The sequence below is a fragment of the Pseudonaja textilis genome, chromosome 1 (assembly GCF_049901715.1).
Source record: "Pseudonaja textilis isolate UNSWEBS1 chromosome 1, rPseTex1.2, whole genome shotgun sequence".
Lineage (NCBI taxonomy): Eukaryota > Metazoa > Chordata > Lepidosauria > Squamata > Elapidae > Pseudonaja > Pseudonaja textilis.
Window position 1 is genome coordinate 100,562,823 of NC_141990.1, and position 15,015 is coordinate 100,577,837.

The window sequence follows — 15,015 nt, forward strand, 5'->3', positions numbered from 1 at the left end:
GCTATATCTATATAAAAGCTTTAGATACCAGGAACAGCTGTAGGCAGATTAGTTTCTCAACTTTTTGCTTATAATCTATTCCTTTACAGGGCAACATAACATATGAAAGGATATTTTATAATCCAATTCTAAATACAGATCACAAGTAGTTGGAAAAGACAGTGGTTTCAACAGTTCCCTATCCAGCGCTATAAATATATCGATACTGAACACAATTTTAATTTATTAGTGATCCCAAGAAAAATAATTAAGGAATTTGGAGGATTCTTATATCTGTTTTGCGTTTTTGACATCAAGCATGCAATTCTAATGCTTTTCTAATATCAATCCATTATAAACATGACTTGGGGGAAGACAGAAATAATAATGAGTGTTAGGAAAGAATAATAATGTCAGGCAAGGAAACTCTTGAAGTCACAGTAGCTTCTCACTCAAGTTTGCAATTTTCAGGGGTCTCCTGACTCCATTTCTATGTCTTGCATCTTCTGGTTTGAGAGAGTATTCTTTGATACTCTTCACTATCATCATTTGGCTAAAAGTTATTTGTAAAAATAATAAAAATAAGATACAAATAAATACATACTTTTTTTAAAAAAAACTGGGACTTTCTACAGGTTTTGGATTTATGCTCTCATAAATAAAGACCAAAACTTATGAATATGTATTCTAGGGCTACATTCATTAGAGTGTAACAGGTTTAGCTGTATTAGATAATCTATGACCCATTTGGGTCCTCAGTTTCAGAGACACCAGATTCCTCAATGCCTTCCACAATGACAGAGCTGCTAATGTACTGGAAAAATTCTTCAAAATTCAAGGAGATATTTCCAAGATGAGTCTGCCTTGAAAGTAGACATGATGAACTGTAGAGCACAGTCAAACATCAGGAGTTGACTACAGGAAATGTTTTATGACTTTTGTATTGTGTCATAAAATGCTTAATGGTAATTTTATGTTATAAAATGTTTTTTTAATTTATGAAATTTTAATTCCACGGGAGTCACAGGTCTCCAGATTTTGGACACACTCTGTAAGCAAGTCCGTTTGAGGTATCTGGGTTGAAAAAGTTTTGCCGGGTGATGCACAGTTTCACGTACGAATTTTAGTAGCATATATAAACAGAAAAAAGCAGCTTTGCCACTTGGCAGAAATGAAGCAGTAGGGTCACATTACCGCATGCCAATTCTTCAGCAACTATTATGATTCTTGTTTATGTTCAAAACACAATTTAATGTGTATAATTACAAACAAGTTGTAATTCAGTTTGATGAAGATAACACACCATTTTATTTTCGATGACTGGACTCAATTACTAAACTATGCTTTTAAGAATGGCATATAAATTTGAAACATAAAATATAAATACAAATATTTCTAAGATTTTGAAATAGATCTAATGAAGATAGTAAAACTATATAGGCTAAAAAGAATCAAGCAGAATAACATACTACATAAAACCTGTTTGGCCAGTAGGGATTTCATTCCAACCAGTGATGCGTAGCAGCTGTTAACTTACGAATATATTTAGCAATAGTAGTTGGCTTAGCTCTAGTTCAGTGGCAAGCCTTTCAGTTTCCAACAACCCGAATCAGCAAGCTCAAAACTGAGGTACAGGTGGTTCTCACTTAACTATGGTAACTGGGGCCAGAATTTCCACCACTAAGTGATGCAATTGTAAAGTGTGACATCACTTAACTACATCCCTTAGCGAAAGCAATCCTAGTACTCTCCATTGTCATCGTTAAGCAAGGATCATAATTGTTAAGGGAGGCCCTCCTCACAACTTCATGCTGGCTTCCAATGAGAAAAATCAATGAGAAAACTAGCAGAAGTCGCAATTCCAGGGTGGCTTTCAAGCCGATTAGCAGGCAGCTAAGTCCAGGCCATAGTACAGGCATGGCCAGGTTGGGGGGAGTGTCATTATTACCAGGCATGGGATGGTGTGCAGATGGTCAGTGCAGCGTGAGCACAGAGATGGCTCCTTCCAGGTGAAGGAGAGGGCACCGGTGGGTGCTGCAGCACTACATAAGCATAACAGACCAGCCACTCTTGCATGACAGTGCAGGCCGACACATCCTACAAGGCATGAGATCCCCAGGATTGTGGGAGTCATTGACTTTGCTTGTGGGAAATTGACAGGGAAGTCACAAATGTGATCATGTGGATGCTGAAACCATCTTGTCAGCTGACTGCCAAGCTTCCAACTTGCAATCATGTGACTGGAGGGATTCTGGGATGGCTGGAACTTTGAGAACTGGTCACAACCACCACTCATTCAGCACCGTTATAACTTCAAGCTGTAGTTGAATGAGTAGTTCAATTATCTGTATGCTGAGAATTGTATTGTAATAGTATTTCAAAGGATACTGGTTCCCATCCCATTCTAGCCATCAACAAACAGGACGCTACTTTCAGATGATAGTTTTACATTACCTTAAATACTAAACAATATATTATGGTATAATCTTTCATGAGCTGAAGTGGACTAGGCTGTTGAAAGCATAATCCTGAATGAGAAAAATGCAAGATGCTTAAGTGGTTAATGGATTCTGTTATTATTTCCTCTTGTATTCTCACTGGCTATTATTGTGAATGGCCCAAGCAGCTTAGAGCTGAGAGCAGAGGCAACTTACGAAACATATCTAAATATATAAATACCCGCACATTTTGTGTCTTTCTGCGTACTTAACTTTAGAATATTATTGACTTCAGGTTAAATATTCTATAATACTTTGCATTCGCTGTGCTATTTTCCTAGCATAATTTATTTTTTCCTATTTTATATTAATTATATGTCTTTTAAGGAGTTACGGGCAATACATGCTTTCCTTCCCCTTTGTACAGGGAGAAGCTACGTACTGATAACTCTGTTGTTCTTCCTCTAAGTCAGCGGTCGCCAACTGGTGGTCCACAGCCCACTGGTGGTCCATAGAAAAATTTTGGTGGTCCACAGAGAAAGGTCACCCCCAAGCTGCACAGGAACACAAGGCTGCGCTGCCCACATGGCCCTCCCTCCCTCCCTGCCCATTCACTCCTTGCCTGGCAAACTTGCCTGCTAAGTTGCTATTTTTCCTTTTTCTGACCATCAGCTGTTCTGCTGTGCTGGGAGGTTTAGATTAGCTAGGAAGTAGGAAATTGTTGGATTTCTTGTTTTCTAGCTAATCTTTAGATCTTCGGCTCTGTTTTTAAGCAGAGCCGAACCTCCCTTGGGACTAAAGGTTCTATTATTCAGTTGCAGACTCAGCTAGTCGATCGCAGAAACACAGATCTCTCTAAGTGAATCTGTGATTCTGTGAGCAACTCAATCTGCCTGCGTGCTTTGCCTGATTTGGGGTAAAAGTTGCTCTTTTTTTAATAAAAATTCAATATTTATATAAATATTTATAATATTTACATACAAGCCATGCCCAGCCAGTCACATGACCACCAAGCCACACCCACAAATTAGACCACACCCACAGAACCTGTTGTTAAGACGTCTGAATCCCACCCCTGCCTCTGTGTGTTTGGGTGTGTGTGAGAGAGAGAAAGAAAGAGGGGGGGGAGGGAGAGAGGTTAGATTAGATCAAAATTCATATTACTGATCCCCAGGATTTAAAATTATGAGTTTGGTAGTCCCTGAGGTCCAAAAGATTGGCGACCCCTGCTCTAACTACTTTGCCCTGCTACTTCTATTTCTTACCTTTTTGTTTCAAAGGACAATTGGTTCTTGAACGCTTTAAGGAAAGAGTACTTGAATCTACCTTTGATTACTCCAGGAACTGAAGGGACTTTCATTCAGAAAAAGAGAACTATGCTAACAGAAAATGTCTTTCTGAGAGTGCAGTTCTTTCTACTTTAGATCCCACTCAATGCACGTTAATATCATTTATTTTTATGACTTTTAATAGAAACCAAGAAAGAATTTAATGTATGACATAGAGTTAGATCTTAACATAACACCTAAAAGTATGAACCTGGTAAAAGAGACGGATGTTAACCAGAAAGAGATCAACGTACAGTCAATTTAAGATATTTTAACTGTACTTTCGTTGAAAAAGCCAGGATCAGCATATTATTCATTATTACCTTCTGGTGGCCTGTTTGATGTGGCTACAACGATGACACCGTTTTGGAACAGGTTTTCAAAAAGCTGTTTGAGAATCATAGCATCAGCGATATCTGTGACCTGAAGAAGACAATACTATTATTGTCAAAAGCAAATCTTGACTTGTACAATTGACAAAGCTGCATCCAATTTGCTTTGAGGTTTTTTTTTTGTCTTGTTAGTCAGAAGAGAGGTTTGTTGGTTCAAAGGCAAAAGATTCTATGTTGCCACTTGAAGAAAAAATGTGGGTGGGACGGGAAATAATAAGCAGGGAGTATGTAGCAATCTTTTCTCAAAACAAGTCTTTATTCCAGATTGCTGAACAATTCTGGTTAACTTCCATTCTAAAACTCCAGTTGAGATTTAAGATTTAAAAAGCTTGTTAGTTTGAAACACAGACCTGCCAGAAGATCAGGAAAGAAAATACACACCAGCTGCTCTACATTTCTATTACCTTTCTAGAAAAGGTTCACTTTAAAGGTGACTTTAAATGGTCATGGGACTTTTAGAAAATAGGACAAGTGGCCAAGTATACATCATCAGCTGCTGTTGAAAATAGAACGATATGACATAGATACTATTGTGCGATTGTTACACAAAACAATTCAACAGATGGCCCATCACAAAAAAATAAGCAATTTCATTGTTCTTTTTAAGTGCCTTCTATTACTGTCCATGAATAATCAAAAAGGCACTGCAGTCAGTTCCAGCACAGTCAGCCTCTTCTAACCTTCAGACACAAATCATTCTCTCTCACACAGAGACACACACTCTCTCTCTTAAATGAAGAATGGAGAGCAACAATTCATGACAAAAAGAAACTTTTGTCTGAGGATTTTCACTTCCCCACTTATTGTTCGTCAAAATTATTACAGCTGTGCTAAAGACACTAATCTTATTATATGCAGAACTTCACTTAAATATGTAAATTCACCAGATGAATACTACTAATATAAAAAAGGAACATAATAAAACAGGCTGAGAAAAAAACATTTCCACCCCAAACCTCACAACTATTCCCACCCTGAACCTAGGAAACTTTTACACAGAGTGTTGTTCCACGCTTCTGCCTTTGGAAACTGCTCTCCCTAAATCAAGTTATACATCTTTTAGATAATTGACTATTTTCTTAGAATGAGCAGGCAGATAACTACAAATGGAGAGAGACACTGAAGAAAACTACAATCTAACAAATCAAAACTTAGCGTCTTTGCACCTGTCAGTCAGAAACAAAAACAAAAACAGAAAGGCATTAGGTAGCTAAAAGCAGGTATCCATTTTGATGAGACCTCTGAAACAGGTAAAATAAGACAGGGAGGGAAAAAAAGTCTTCCACTTGACAAATAGAAAACTATACGCATCAGGACTTATTTAATTTCCCAAAGGAACACTTCCGATAAAGCATTGCAGCTTGGAACATTCCATAGAGAAAGGTTTATGACCAGAGAAAACACAACGAGGACATCGTTGGTGTTTTGCTCTTGCAGAATTTAAATCTACTTGTCTACCAAAACTGATTATTTTTTAAGTTACATAATTAAAAAGAAGAAGCAAGAGTCATTTGGGATATTGAATGCCAATTTATGTCCTTTTGATCCTCTGTAGCTTTGGAGAGGAAGACAAAAGTGAAAGCATCTCAAAGCTCAGGTTCTGCCTGTGCTCAGCATTCATTATGATGTGAACAAAAGAAAAGAATACAAATTACCAATAAGAGATGTCTGCTAATGGGGAGAATGGTGAAATTTCATTTGCATTTAAGAGAAAAGATTTGTATGACCTAGAGCTGCTTTCTTCTCACATAAGTTTTTTTTAATCTAAATAATGTATGTGTCTGAGTACCTGAACCCCAGTTATCCTTTGATTGGTACAATTTCTTGGAATGAATAGTAAACATAAGTATATATAAGTAATAATTAGTGTTATAAAAAAACAGGAGTGTAACAGTGCAATCTTAGACATTTTTACTCAGAGGTCCCCCTGCATTTAATGAAACTTGCTCCTACTAAGTATTTAAAATTGTTCGTTTTGCTTGTCTTACAGTATATAACAATATTAATTTCCTCTTTACAAGTATCCTGGATCCCAAGCCCAATCACTCTTTTCTTGCAATTTATATGAAAATAAAGCTGTTTCATGTCTGAAATGCCTGTTTTTTTTAAAAAAAGTAGAGATATAGAACGTGACATCAGACTAAGGCAGTGTAACCAAAAGGAGGACTCACAGTTGGTCCATAAGCAGCTGGGTGAGCTTGATTTTCTTAGAGTTTCACATCTGAAATGACAGGCGTGCATAGTGTGAACTGAAGGTTGGCACAGCCATTAGCCACCCCCTCCCCCTCCCACCATAACATTGCTGGAAGGCTGTGTACCATTTTATGGTGAAAAGTGCCCATGTGCTAAATCAAGCACTTGTTCTTCTTTTTGTTTCTTTAAAGATAAGCCTATTTTAATGCAATACTGTTTGGGGATTGGGAAGAGAGAGAGAGAGAGAGAGAGAGAAAGTGGGGTGATACCAAAAGGACCAGCCAGTCACTCAGTTTCTGCTATAAAACTACAGCTCTGCTTCTCTTTCCTGAATCTAGAGCATAGGTGGTATTCAGCAGGTTCTGACCAGTTCTGGAGAACCGGTAGTGGAAATTTTGAGTAGTTCGGAGAACCAGCAATTACCACCTCTGACTGGAGATTTTACAGTATCCGTCCCCTGCCACGCCCACCAAGCCACGCCCACAGAACCGGTAGTAAAAAAAATTGAATCCCACCACTGATCTAGAGAGGGGCAAATGTCAATGGAGATTCTCAGTCATGTAGATCATGGTTATCCCAAAAGTGCTTTCTTTCAAAAGGAAACTGGACTTTCTTGTCTAGTTGCCCTTTTGAAAGAAAAAATCTTAGAGAGGGGCAAGCATTTTTGGACTAACTATGGCATTACCACTTTACTCTAGACAATTGCCTTCAGCCCAAGCAAACTCAAGTCTCCAGACTTGGCAAAGGACAAATTTTAAGAAGAAATCTGCAGCAGGTCCAAATGCACGAATCCCATTTTTTTCTATGTTTGAACAACCTAGTATCATAAAAGGAAGCCATGCTTAACAAAGTTATCAACGGTTTCATGAAAAAAAACAAACCAGTAAATAAATACTGTAAATGCTTTAATGCATTTTCAGAATATCTTATCAATATCCAGCAACAAATACTTGAACTAAGGCAACTGAAGCATCAGGTTTTGTTCTTAAGCCAGTGAAAGAAAAGTATCACAAAAATACTAGTTTGCTGGACTGCAGAATCGGAAAGGTGAGGCAATACTCCACAGCTATTCAACTTTGAGGCACACAATGTGGCATGAGTGAGAAGACAGAACAGCAGAGTTATATCTCATGCTACTTGTAAATAATGCTGTCATGCCCCTGGTGGAGACTGACTCTGAGAGAGAGGACAAACAGCCCACAGGGAGTGGAAGTGTGGCTCTTGGAGGTTGTGGAGGAGGCTGGGGAAGGGCAGAAGCCAGATGAGCAGTCAGAGGAGGCAGCCCATCCCTTCTCCATTCTAGGGCACGCAGGGAGGAGCAGATAAGGGAGAGACGTGGTCTACTCGGGAGGAGAGGGCCTTGATCCTCTTCATGGGCTGCAGGTGTGAGAACTGAATAAGAGGACGGACATGCGTAGGAAACAAAGCATGGAAATATCTCTAGTTTATGGTTCCTCTCCAAGTTTGCTGTCCTTCCCAGTGTGTGTTCTGTTATCTGTGGATGTCCTCCAGCCCTTATCTTGCCTGGTTTGTGTTTTTCCCTTCTTCTTGTAACTGCTTGTGTGGGAGTTTTTGTCTTCTGTCAAGGATATTTGGAGCTTGGAAGCAATGTTAAGGAATAAAAGGGGCTTCACCAGGTTTTTGTGACTGTTTATGTTGTATCCGCCCCACTCCCCCCGTCATCACAAATGCAAAGTTTAATGAAGCTTCAGTTCATTTAGGACAGGGATCTACTGTACTATGTATATTAAAAAAGAGGAAATAGATACATTATGTGTCTGTGAAACTATGAGGAAAATAAAGAGTGTACAGTAATAGATTTGAGTAATGGTGGTCTGTCCTTTTAAAGTGAAGCTTATGAATACATTTAAAGAAGTTAAGAATGTATTTAATTATGAATGAAAGGGCTAAATGTATATATGTGAAAAATGAATTAATGTGATGTAAGTTAAGGTGAATGCATATAAAAGTAGGAAACCACAGGTTGTTAATTGGAACTTACATTCCAATAAAAACTGATAAGGGAAAAATAGGGATAAGTTCCAGGAAAAAAAATGTGCAACAGTCTGAGTGAATGTGATTCAGTGGAAAAATTATTTTCTTGGGTGATGTGAATGGATGAAAATTAGATGATAAAATAAAATGATTGGGCATTCAGAGATGTAATAAGTATTAAGAATGGATATTCTTTGGTGAACTCCACATTCAGTTTCCGAATGTGAGACCTATGGTGGAGGGGAGAGGAGGGGACGGAACGGAAGGAGACCTAAGTTGAGCTTTGTTAAGCTGAGTTGATCTGAGGAACTAGAAAAGAATGTTTGAATGTTTTATGGAAAAAAGTATTAGGAGATAGATTACTTTAGCCACAAAATGAATGGGAAGTGAATAGAAGGAAATAAAGTTAAAAGAATCGTGTTACAGAGTGCTACAGAAGTGTTTGGATTTATATTGATAGAAAGTATGAAAAATGCAGGGTATAAGGATGAGGAATGAAAATGCTGTAGAAGAGAAAAACAGAGATATTGCTAAGAGGATGAGAGAGGTTGTACAATGTGTAGTGTGATAAAGACATTGTTGCAAGAAAATAGTAAAAGAAAACAAAGCTAAACTTGCAAAGAATTTTATAGGAATAATTGTCTTGTTCATGGGAAAAGAGAACTAAACAAGGAGCTTCTTCTAGAGTAAATTCAAGTATGAATAAAAGTGATAAAAATATGGTGTATACCAAAGAGAAATTTAAAGGAAATTCTAGATTTCAAATTTTCACCTCCAAAAATGTGTGAGAGGAAAACTTTTTTTAAAATCAGACAATTAATTTTAATAGGCATTGTGGCATAATTTATTTTTTATCTTTGCATTTGTTAAGTACAAGATGAAATATTTTGCTCATATATTTCTTATAATAAATTTTTGTATAATAGAAAATCTAATGTTGTTTCTGTTATTAGTATGGTTTGCCCAAAATTCAGATCTACCATCACTACCTTTGAAATATCTACTCATCTATGTAATTCATTAAAACCATTAAATTTCATCTTTGTGATGGTCCATTAATACACGCTGGCTATGCACTCTAAAGCTTACCACCGATATCCACTCAACAGTATCCAAGGCTTAAAGTCAAGGTATATTACACATACTACATCTCCATAGCCCACTATGCCAGTTTTGTATCAAAGGAGGAAATTAGGCTAGACTGGTGTAATTTGCTTTTGGCTAATTCAAGCTACTTATCATATTCCCTATTCTCTACTGGTCATTTACAAGTGGTCTGTAGCTCAGTAGCAGGATATGCTAGGGACACAATGGGATTATAAGGACTTTAATGATGAACTCCTCAACAGATTTATCACCTGTCAGGAAACAAACACATTTGATTGCCTTGTGCCACCTTGATTACTATTAACCCAGCTGTGGATTTTCACATGCCAAGTAGAAATATATATATATATATATATATATATATATATAGAGAGAGAGAGAGAGAGAGAGAGAGAGTGATATATCGTAGAGCAGAAGTGGCAAGAATTCCCCATATATCCAACCAACTATATCCAACCAACTAAAAGGAGAACTTTGACCTAGGCATCTTAAACTTCCAAACTGAAACCAAATTGACAATTTCTTCTGTCAACTAAAAATTGCAGAAAATCCTGCTTTCAGCTTTAAAGCATAAAGATGCATCCTCAAGATTAACAAAGGGCTTTGTGGAATAGGGAAGTTATGAAATGGAAATACTTCATTAAACACGGAAAAAAGAATGCACTTCAATTCAGAAATCCATTCACTGCTTGAACACAGCTATTTTCTTCTTCCAAAAATATTCTCAACTGTTCTATGACTGCAATGCAAGAAAAACTACAAAGTAGTATCAGTACTGTCCATAATAATTGAGACTCTAAGAAAATCAGAATACTGGATGTCACATTTTAAATTGCAATGTTAAAAGGAGAGAATTAGTTTGGTATAGAGAGTAAGGCCTCAGGCTAGAAACTAGGATACTGTGAGTTCTAGTCCTACTTTAGGGAAAAAAGCCATCTGGGTGACCTTGAGCCAGTCACTTTTTCTAAACCTTAGGAAGGAGGCAATAGCAAACCACTTCTAGAGCTAGCGCTAATCCAAGTATTTGTCAGGAATCAAAAAGTTGACTTAAAAGTGTGCACATGCGCACACAATCACACACACAGACACACACACAAATGTTACAATGGCCGGAAACTTTGCAGGGGAGTTTTTCCCCCCACAAAAACTATTCCCCCACTAGGATGTTTCCTTTTAATAATCCCGGAAAATTTATTTATTTTACTTTAATTCTCATCTTCCTCCTAGGGCTTAGCCAGAGTAGCTTTATGCTCTTATTTTCTTTGATAAATTTTCCCCTCCCCCAATGTTTGTCATTTATTTTTCCGTGTTGCAGGGCACAGAGTGGGTTAGGCATTTCCTGGTCCCAATTCTTTTATACATAGTGATTACTTTCATCTTAAATAAAGGTTTGGCATATGAAAAAGTAACTTGTAAGATTTAATTAACCTATTTTATTTTTAAAAGAAAACAAGTTAAAACAATATAAATAAATAACCTATGAATGTCTACGCAGAATTAAATTTTGACTATTGAGAAGGTTACATGTAAAAATTAAATCTTTGCTTACACTGACAATTTTAATCTGGAGCAACATAGGCCAGAATCTATGAGAATGTGGATAAAATATGGGCGGTAGGAGCTCAATTATTTCCAAAATATACGATTAAAGCAAAGACTCAATTGGAGAAATTGTAATATGAATGGTGTTTGTATGTATGCATGTATGTGTATATGTCCATATGTATGTGTACGCATAGAAATACAATATGTCCACATACTAATAATATAGACACACTTATTTAGATATACAGAAATACAGTCTATGTTGTATATGCAGAATGTACGATTAACAATATTTTAAAATTGAATGTAAAGTGTAATATAAACCAGACTGTGAATTTTCGAAAAAGATTCCGGTTTAGCAGATAGCACTGATATAATAATGCTATTTACACGCATCTAAAATTTTATGCATTCAAGATCATATTAACTGTGACAAATTTTGCTTCTCCATTTATATGAATAAATAAATGTTTCAATGAGAAAAAATTAAAAAGAAACCTTCAGCATATAAAGTTATTAACAGTAAAAAAAATTGCTACCAGACATCTTTTTTCCCCAGGATGAAAGGAATGTGTATTTCTTATAATATATTCTTACTTACCTGAAATTCATCAAAACACAAGAGACAAGCTTCCTCACTGATTTCATCAGCTATAGGAGCTATTGGATCATATGATTTAGCCATTAATCCAGCTTTTCTTTTTGGCAGATGCTGTTTAAGGCAATGGATTCCTGAAGTGAACATTTTGCAAGATACTTAGTAAACATGTTGGAAATAGACTCAAAACAAAGGTTATATTTACGTGTTAATAGAAGTAACTTGTTTTCGCAGTAATTCTGTGCTAATTCCATTCTTTCAATTTTAGAAAAACAATTACAACTACAAAGCATTTTCCCATCCAGTGGGTGTCCTTGATTCATGCAGCATCCCATGGCTTTTTCCCTCTTTGCAATATATCCAGAATATCATAAAGGGGGTCAAGATATTATCCAACAACACATATTATTTAGTTTAGTTTCTTTCTCTATGTAAGTATATATTAAAAACACATTGTCTATGTTGATATTGTTGTATACTGTTGAGAAACAAATTTAAGTTCACGGACTAGAGCAAATACAAAGAAATGAGAACAAGGAAATAAAGGAAAAACAAGGAAAGCTTAAAAAAGACTAGGAAGCTTTAAAAACTAAATGTTAATAAAATGGAAAATAGAAGGTCTTTGTACATTAAAATAGCTAACTAAATCTTCACCTCTAGTTTCTAAATAAACGAATAACATGTACATTGTACCATCTATTTCATTTACTATGTCATGTATTACACAAAAAACTGTATATTTGCAAAGAGCAATTTTACTGGAGAGTTCATTATGGAAAATATTTTTTTTCTGGCACTGAGAAGGATGGTCCATGCTAACTTTTCCCTTATTTAGGTTTACAAATGCTGATACAATATAGGCAGGATGTAAATATTCTTTGGTACCCCAAGAATTCAGCCAATAGTCAGAACACTAAGAGTGTGCGCGTGCGCACGTGTGTGTGTATACAGTAGTTGGTGGAAATCAGTCAAGTTTCAGTTACCTTTTCCTATCCTGTTCCACCTTCAACTTGACATGACATCTTTTTGCTATTCAACTTTTAAATCAGGGCCTTATGGCAACTGAAAGACCAACAAATACATTATAACACAAGTTCACTCTTCACTTGCTGCTGACTATTGTAAAAAGTTTCGGTGTTTTCACAATATTGTTCAATCTCTCTCTATAAGTGTTGCAAGACCACATATCACCATTTTCCAGCAGATGCTCTGGATTTTTAATCATGCAAATAAGTACCAATGAATTAAATAAGTGATTGACTGTCCACTGGTACTTACTCAAGGAAAATGAAGCCTACTAACTCAAATCCTCAATGTTTTCCCTCAATCAATTCCTAGGGGTGTTGCAAGACAGCTCTATTCTAACTGAAAAATCAGGTTGAACACTTCCCCATACAGTCTATGTTAATTCCTTTCTTTTCGGCTTTCAACTGACAGTCTTCCAGCGGGTGCCAAACAGAGAATTAAGAAGAAAAAAAGGATGACAGATAACACGGAAGATACCTGTTAACATACTGTATTGTACCAGAAAGATTTAAACTTACTTTTATGCACATCAAGCATGAAGCCATGGAAATGGACTCTCTTTTTTCTTTCTACTTGTAGATGAGAATAAAATATGTCCATCACCATTGTCTTTCCTGTGCCTTCAAATAAAAACACACATACCCAACAGGTTGTTAATTTAAAACACTATGTACTGATTACAGTAATGACTGTTCATTAGCATTAAGCTAATGAAATCATAATCATGATCTGAACAGTACAAAATCATTATCTTTGAAGCAAGACTTCAACTAACATGGGCAAGATCATTTGTATTATATCTAAAATATAATATCAAAATCAACAAATGCACTCATTGTTTCTGTCTGAAATACACTGAGCATTATTCGTTAAAAATAAATGAGAATATCTCCGTTCTTTTTTAAAAAATAGATTAGTCATAAATACATCTTTCTGTCAGACCAAGTATTCAACTCAACTAAAATCCCCCTTCCACATAACAAGGGCATCAAAACAAGAGCCCTCCCTGCCATATGCAATCAAGGCTCACAGGGTCCAGGGATTTCATATCACAAAGCACACTATGTTGATCCGTTTCATTACCTGACATTGCTCCAACTCTTGATTTGCTCTGTAATGTCAAAGCAAACTAAATACAGGTCATTAGTAGCTCAGCCTGGGGTGCTTTGTTCTATTTAATCTCATTGCTGTCATTGGAAAAGAAAGTTAGCTTATTAGTTAGCTATAAATCTGGAAAAGTGTGCAAATATGCTAAAACAAAATTGGCCATGTTTCAGTTAAAATCTTTCAACTTACCAACATCACCATAGATATAAAGGCCTTTTGGAGATTTACGTCTTGTAAAAAGCTGTAAATTAAGAAAATAATTATATTTTATCTTCCTGGATAAAAGCAAAATAGGAAAACAACATGATATATTCATTGCAAAGTCAATATAGCTTCCAGACTCAATTCAACTACTGCATTAAAAGAACAAAGCCTGCTCTGCTGCTTGAAAGCTCAAATATTATTTTGGTTGATCAAACACACAATAAGGGAAATTGGAAAGGACAAAAACCCTAAATATTCTTTTTAATATCTTTTCAAGCCCAGTAGGTTGAGCATTTTGAATAATTCTATAGTGAAAATTATATAGAAATTACATGTAAACAGATTATCTTTTCAGTGGTTTATTTATGACATATATGGAGTCATCTCTTCTATTCATGCTTTAGAGATGACTCCACCAGACTGTCAATTATCTGGAAGTCTGCACTCTCAAACAAAAAAATCTCCACACCACAAGCCAGCCAAACACCTGCGCACAAACAGACTCCCCCCAATACCTCCAGTTCAAACACACCCCAACCAGGCACCCAGATGAAACCTAGCTTCCTAATAAAAGATGGCCGTCCATTTACTCAGAGCCAAGCTGCACTAAAAGCCTCCAATACAGGAAACACAATGTTGCCAGCCAATCAAGATACAAAAAGAGCCAAAAAACAGACAGAAGATATTAGAAACACCAATCAAGCAGAACACAGCAAACTCCAAGACCAATAAACACAGACCAAGACTCCCAACCAATCAGGATGAAGAAAAAACCATTCTGGCACAGCGTAGGCTAGCACCAAATTTAAAACAGAAACGGCTGTGAAAGTCTGACTCACAGACGAACAAAATATAGAAGCCTGATGATGGCAGATGAGATTCTGCCAAAACGTTGCTACAACTTTAAAAGCACAACTATAATGACGTGGGAAAATACCCGAACAAAGCTGAATACCATACACACACACATACACACACACACGTGTGTGTGTATACATACATACATACATACATAGATATTCACATTTTTCAGCTCTTGAAGATTCACAACAAAATATCACAATGAAAATATCCACAGAAAATGCAATTAAAATTAGGTTAAA

General features: G+C 36.4%; 1 protein-coding gene across 3 annotated transcripts in view; it reads right to left on the minus strand.

Moving 5' to 3' along the window:
• The window catches only part of AFG1L (AFG1 like ATPase), a 59,835-nt gene that overhangs the window by 30,422 nt on the left and 14,398 nt on the right, over window positions 1–15,015 (minus strand). For all 3 annotated transcript variants that reach the window (XM_026726645.2, XM_026726644.2, XM_087913395.1), the window contains 4 exons: window positions 13,898–13,949; window positions 13,120–13,221; window positions 11,579–11,709; window positions 4,069–4,168 (listed from right to left, as the gene is read on the minus strand). In XM_026726645.2, the coding sequence (XP_026582430.1) occupies window positions 4,069–4,168; window positions 11,579–11,709; window positions 13,120–13,221; window positions 13,898–13,949 (385 nt within the window). The remainder of the gene's footprint in view (window positions 1–4,068; window positions 4,169–11,578; window positions 11,710–13,119; window positions 13,222–13,897; window positions 13,950–15,015) is intronic.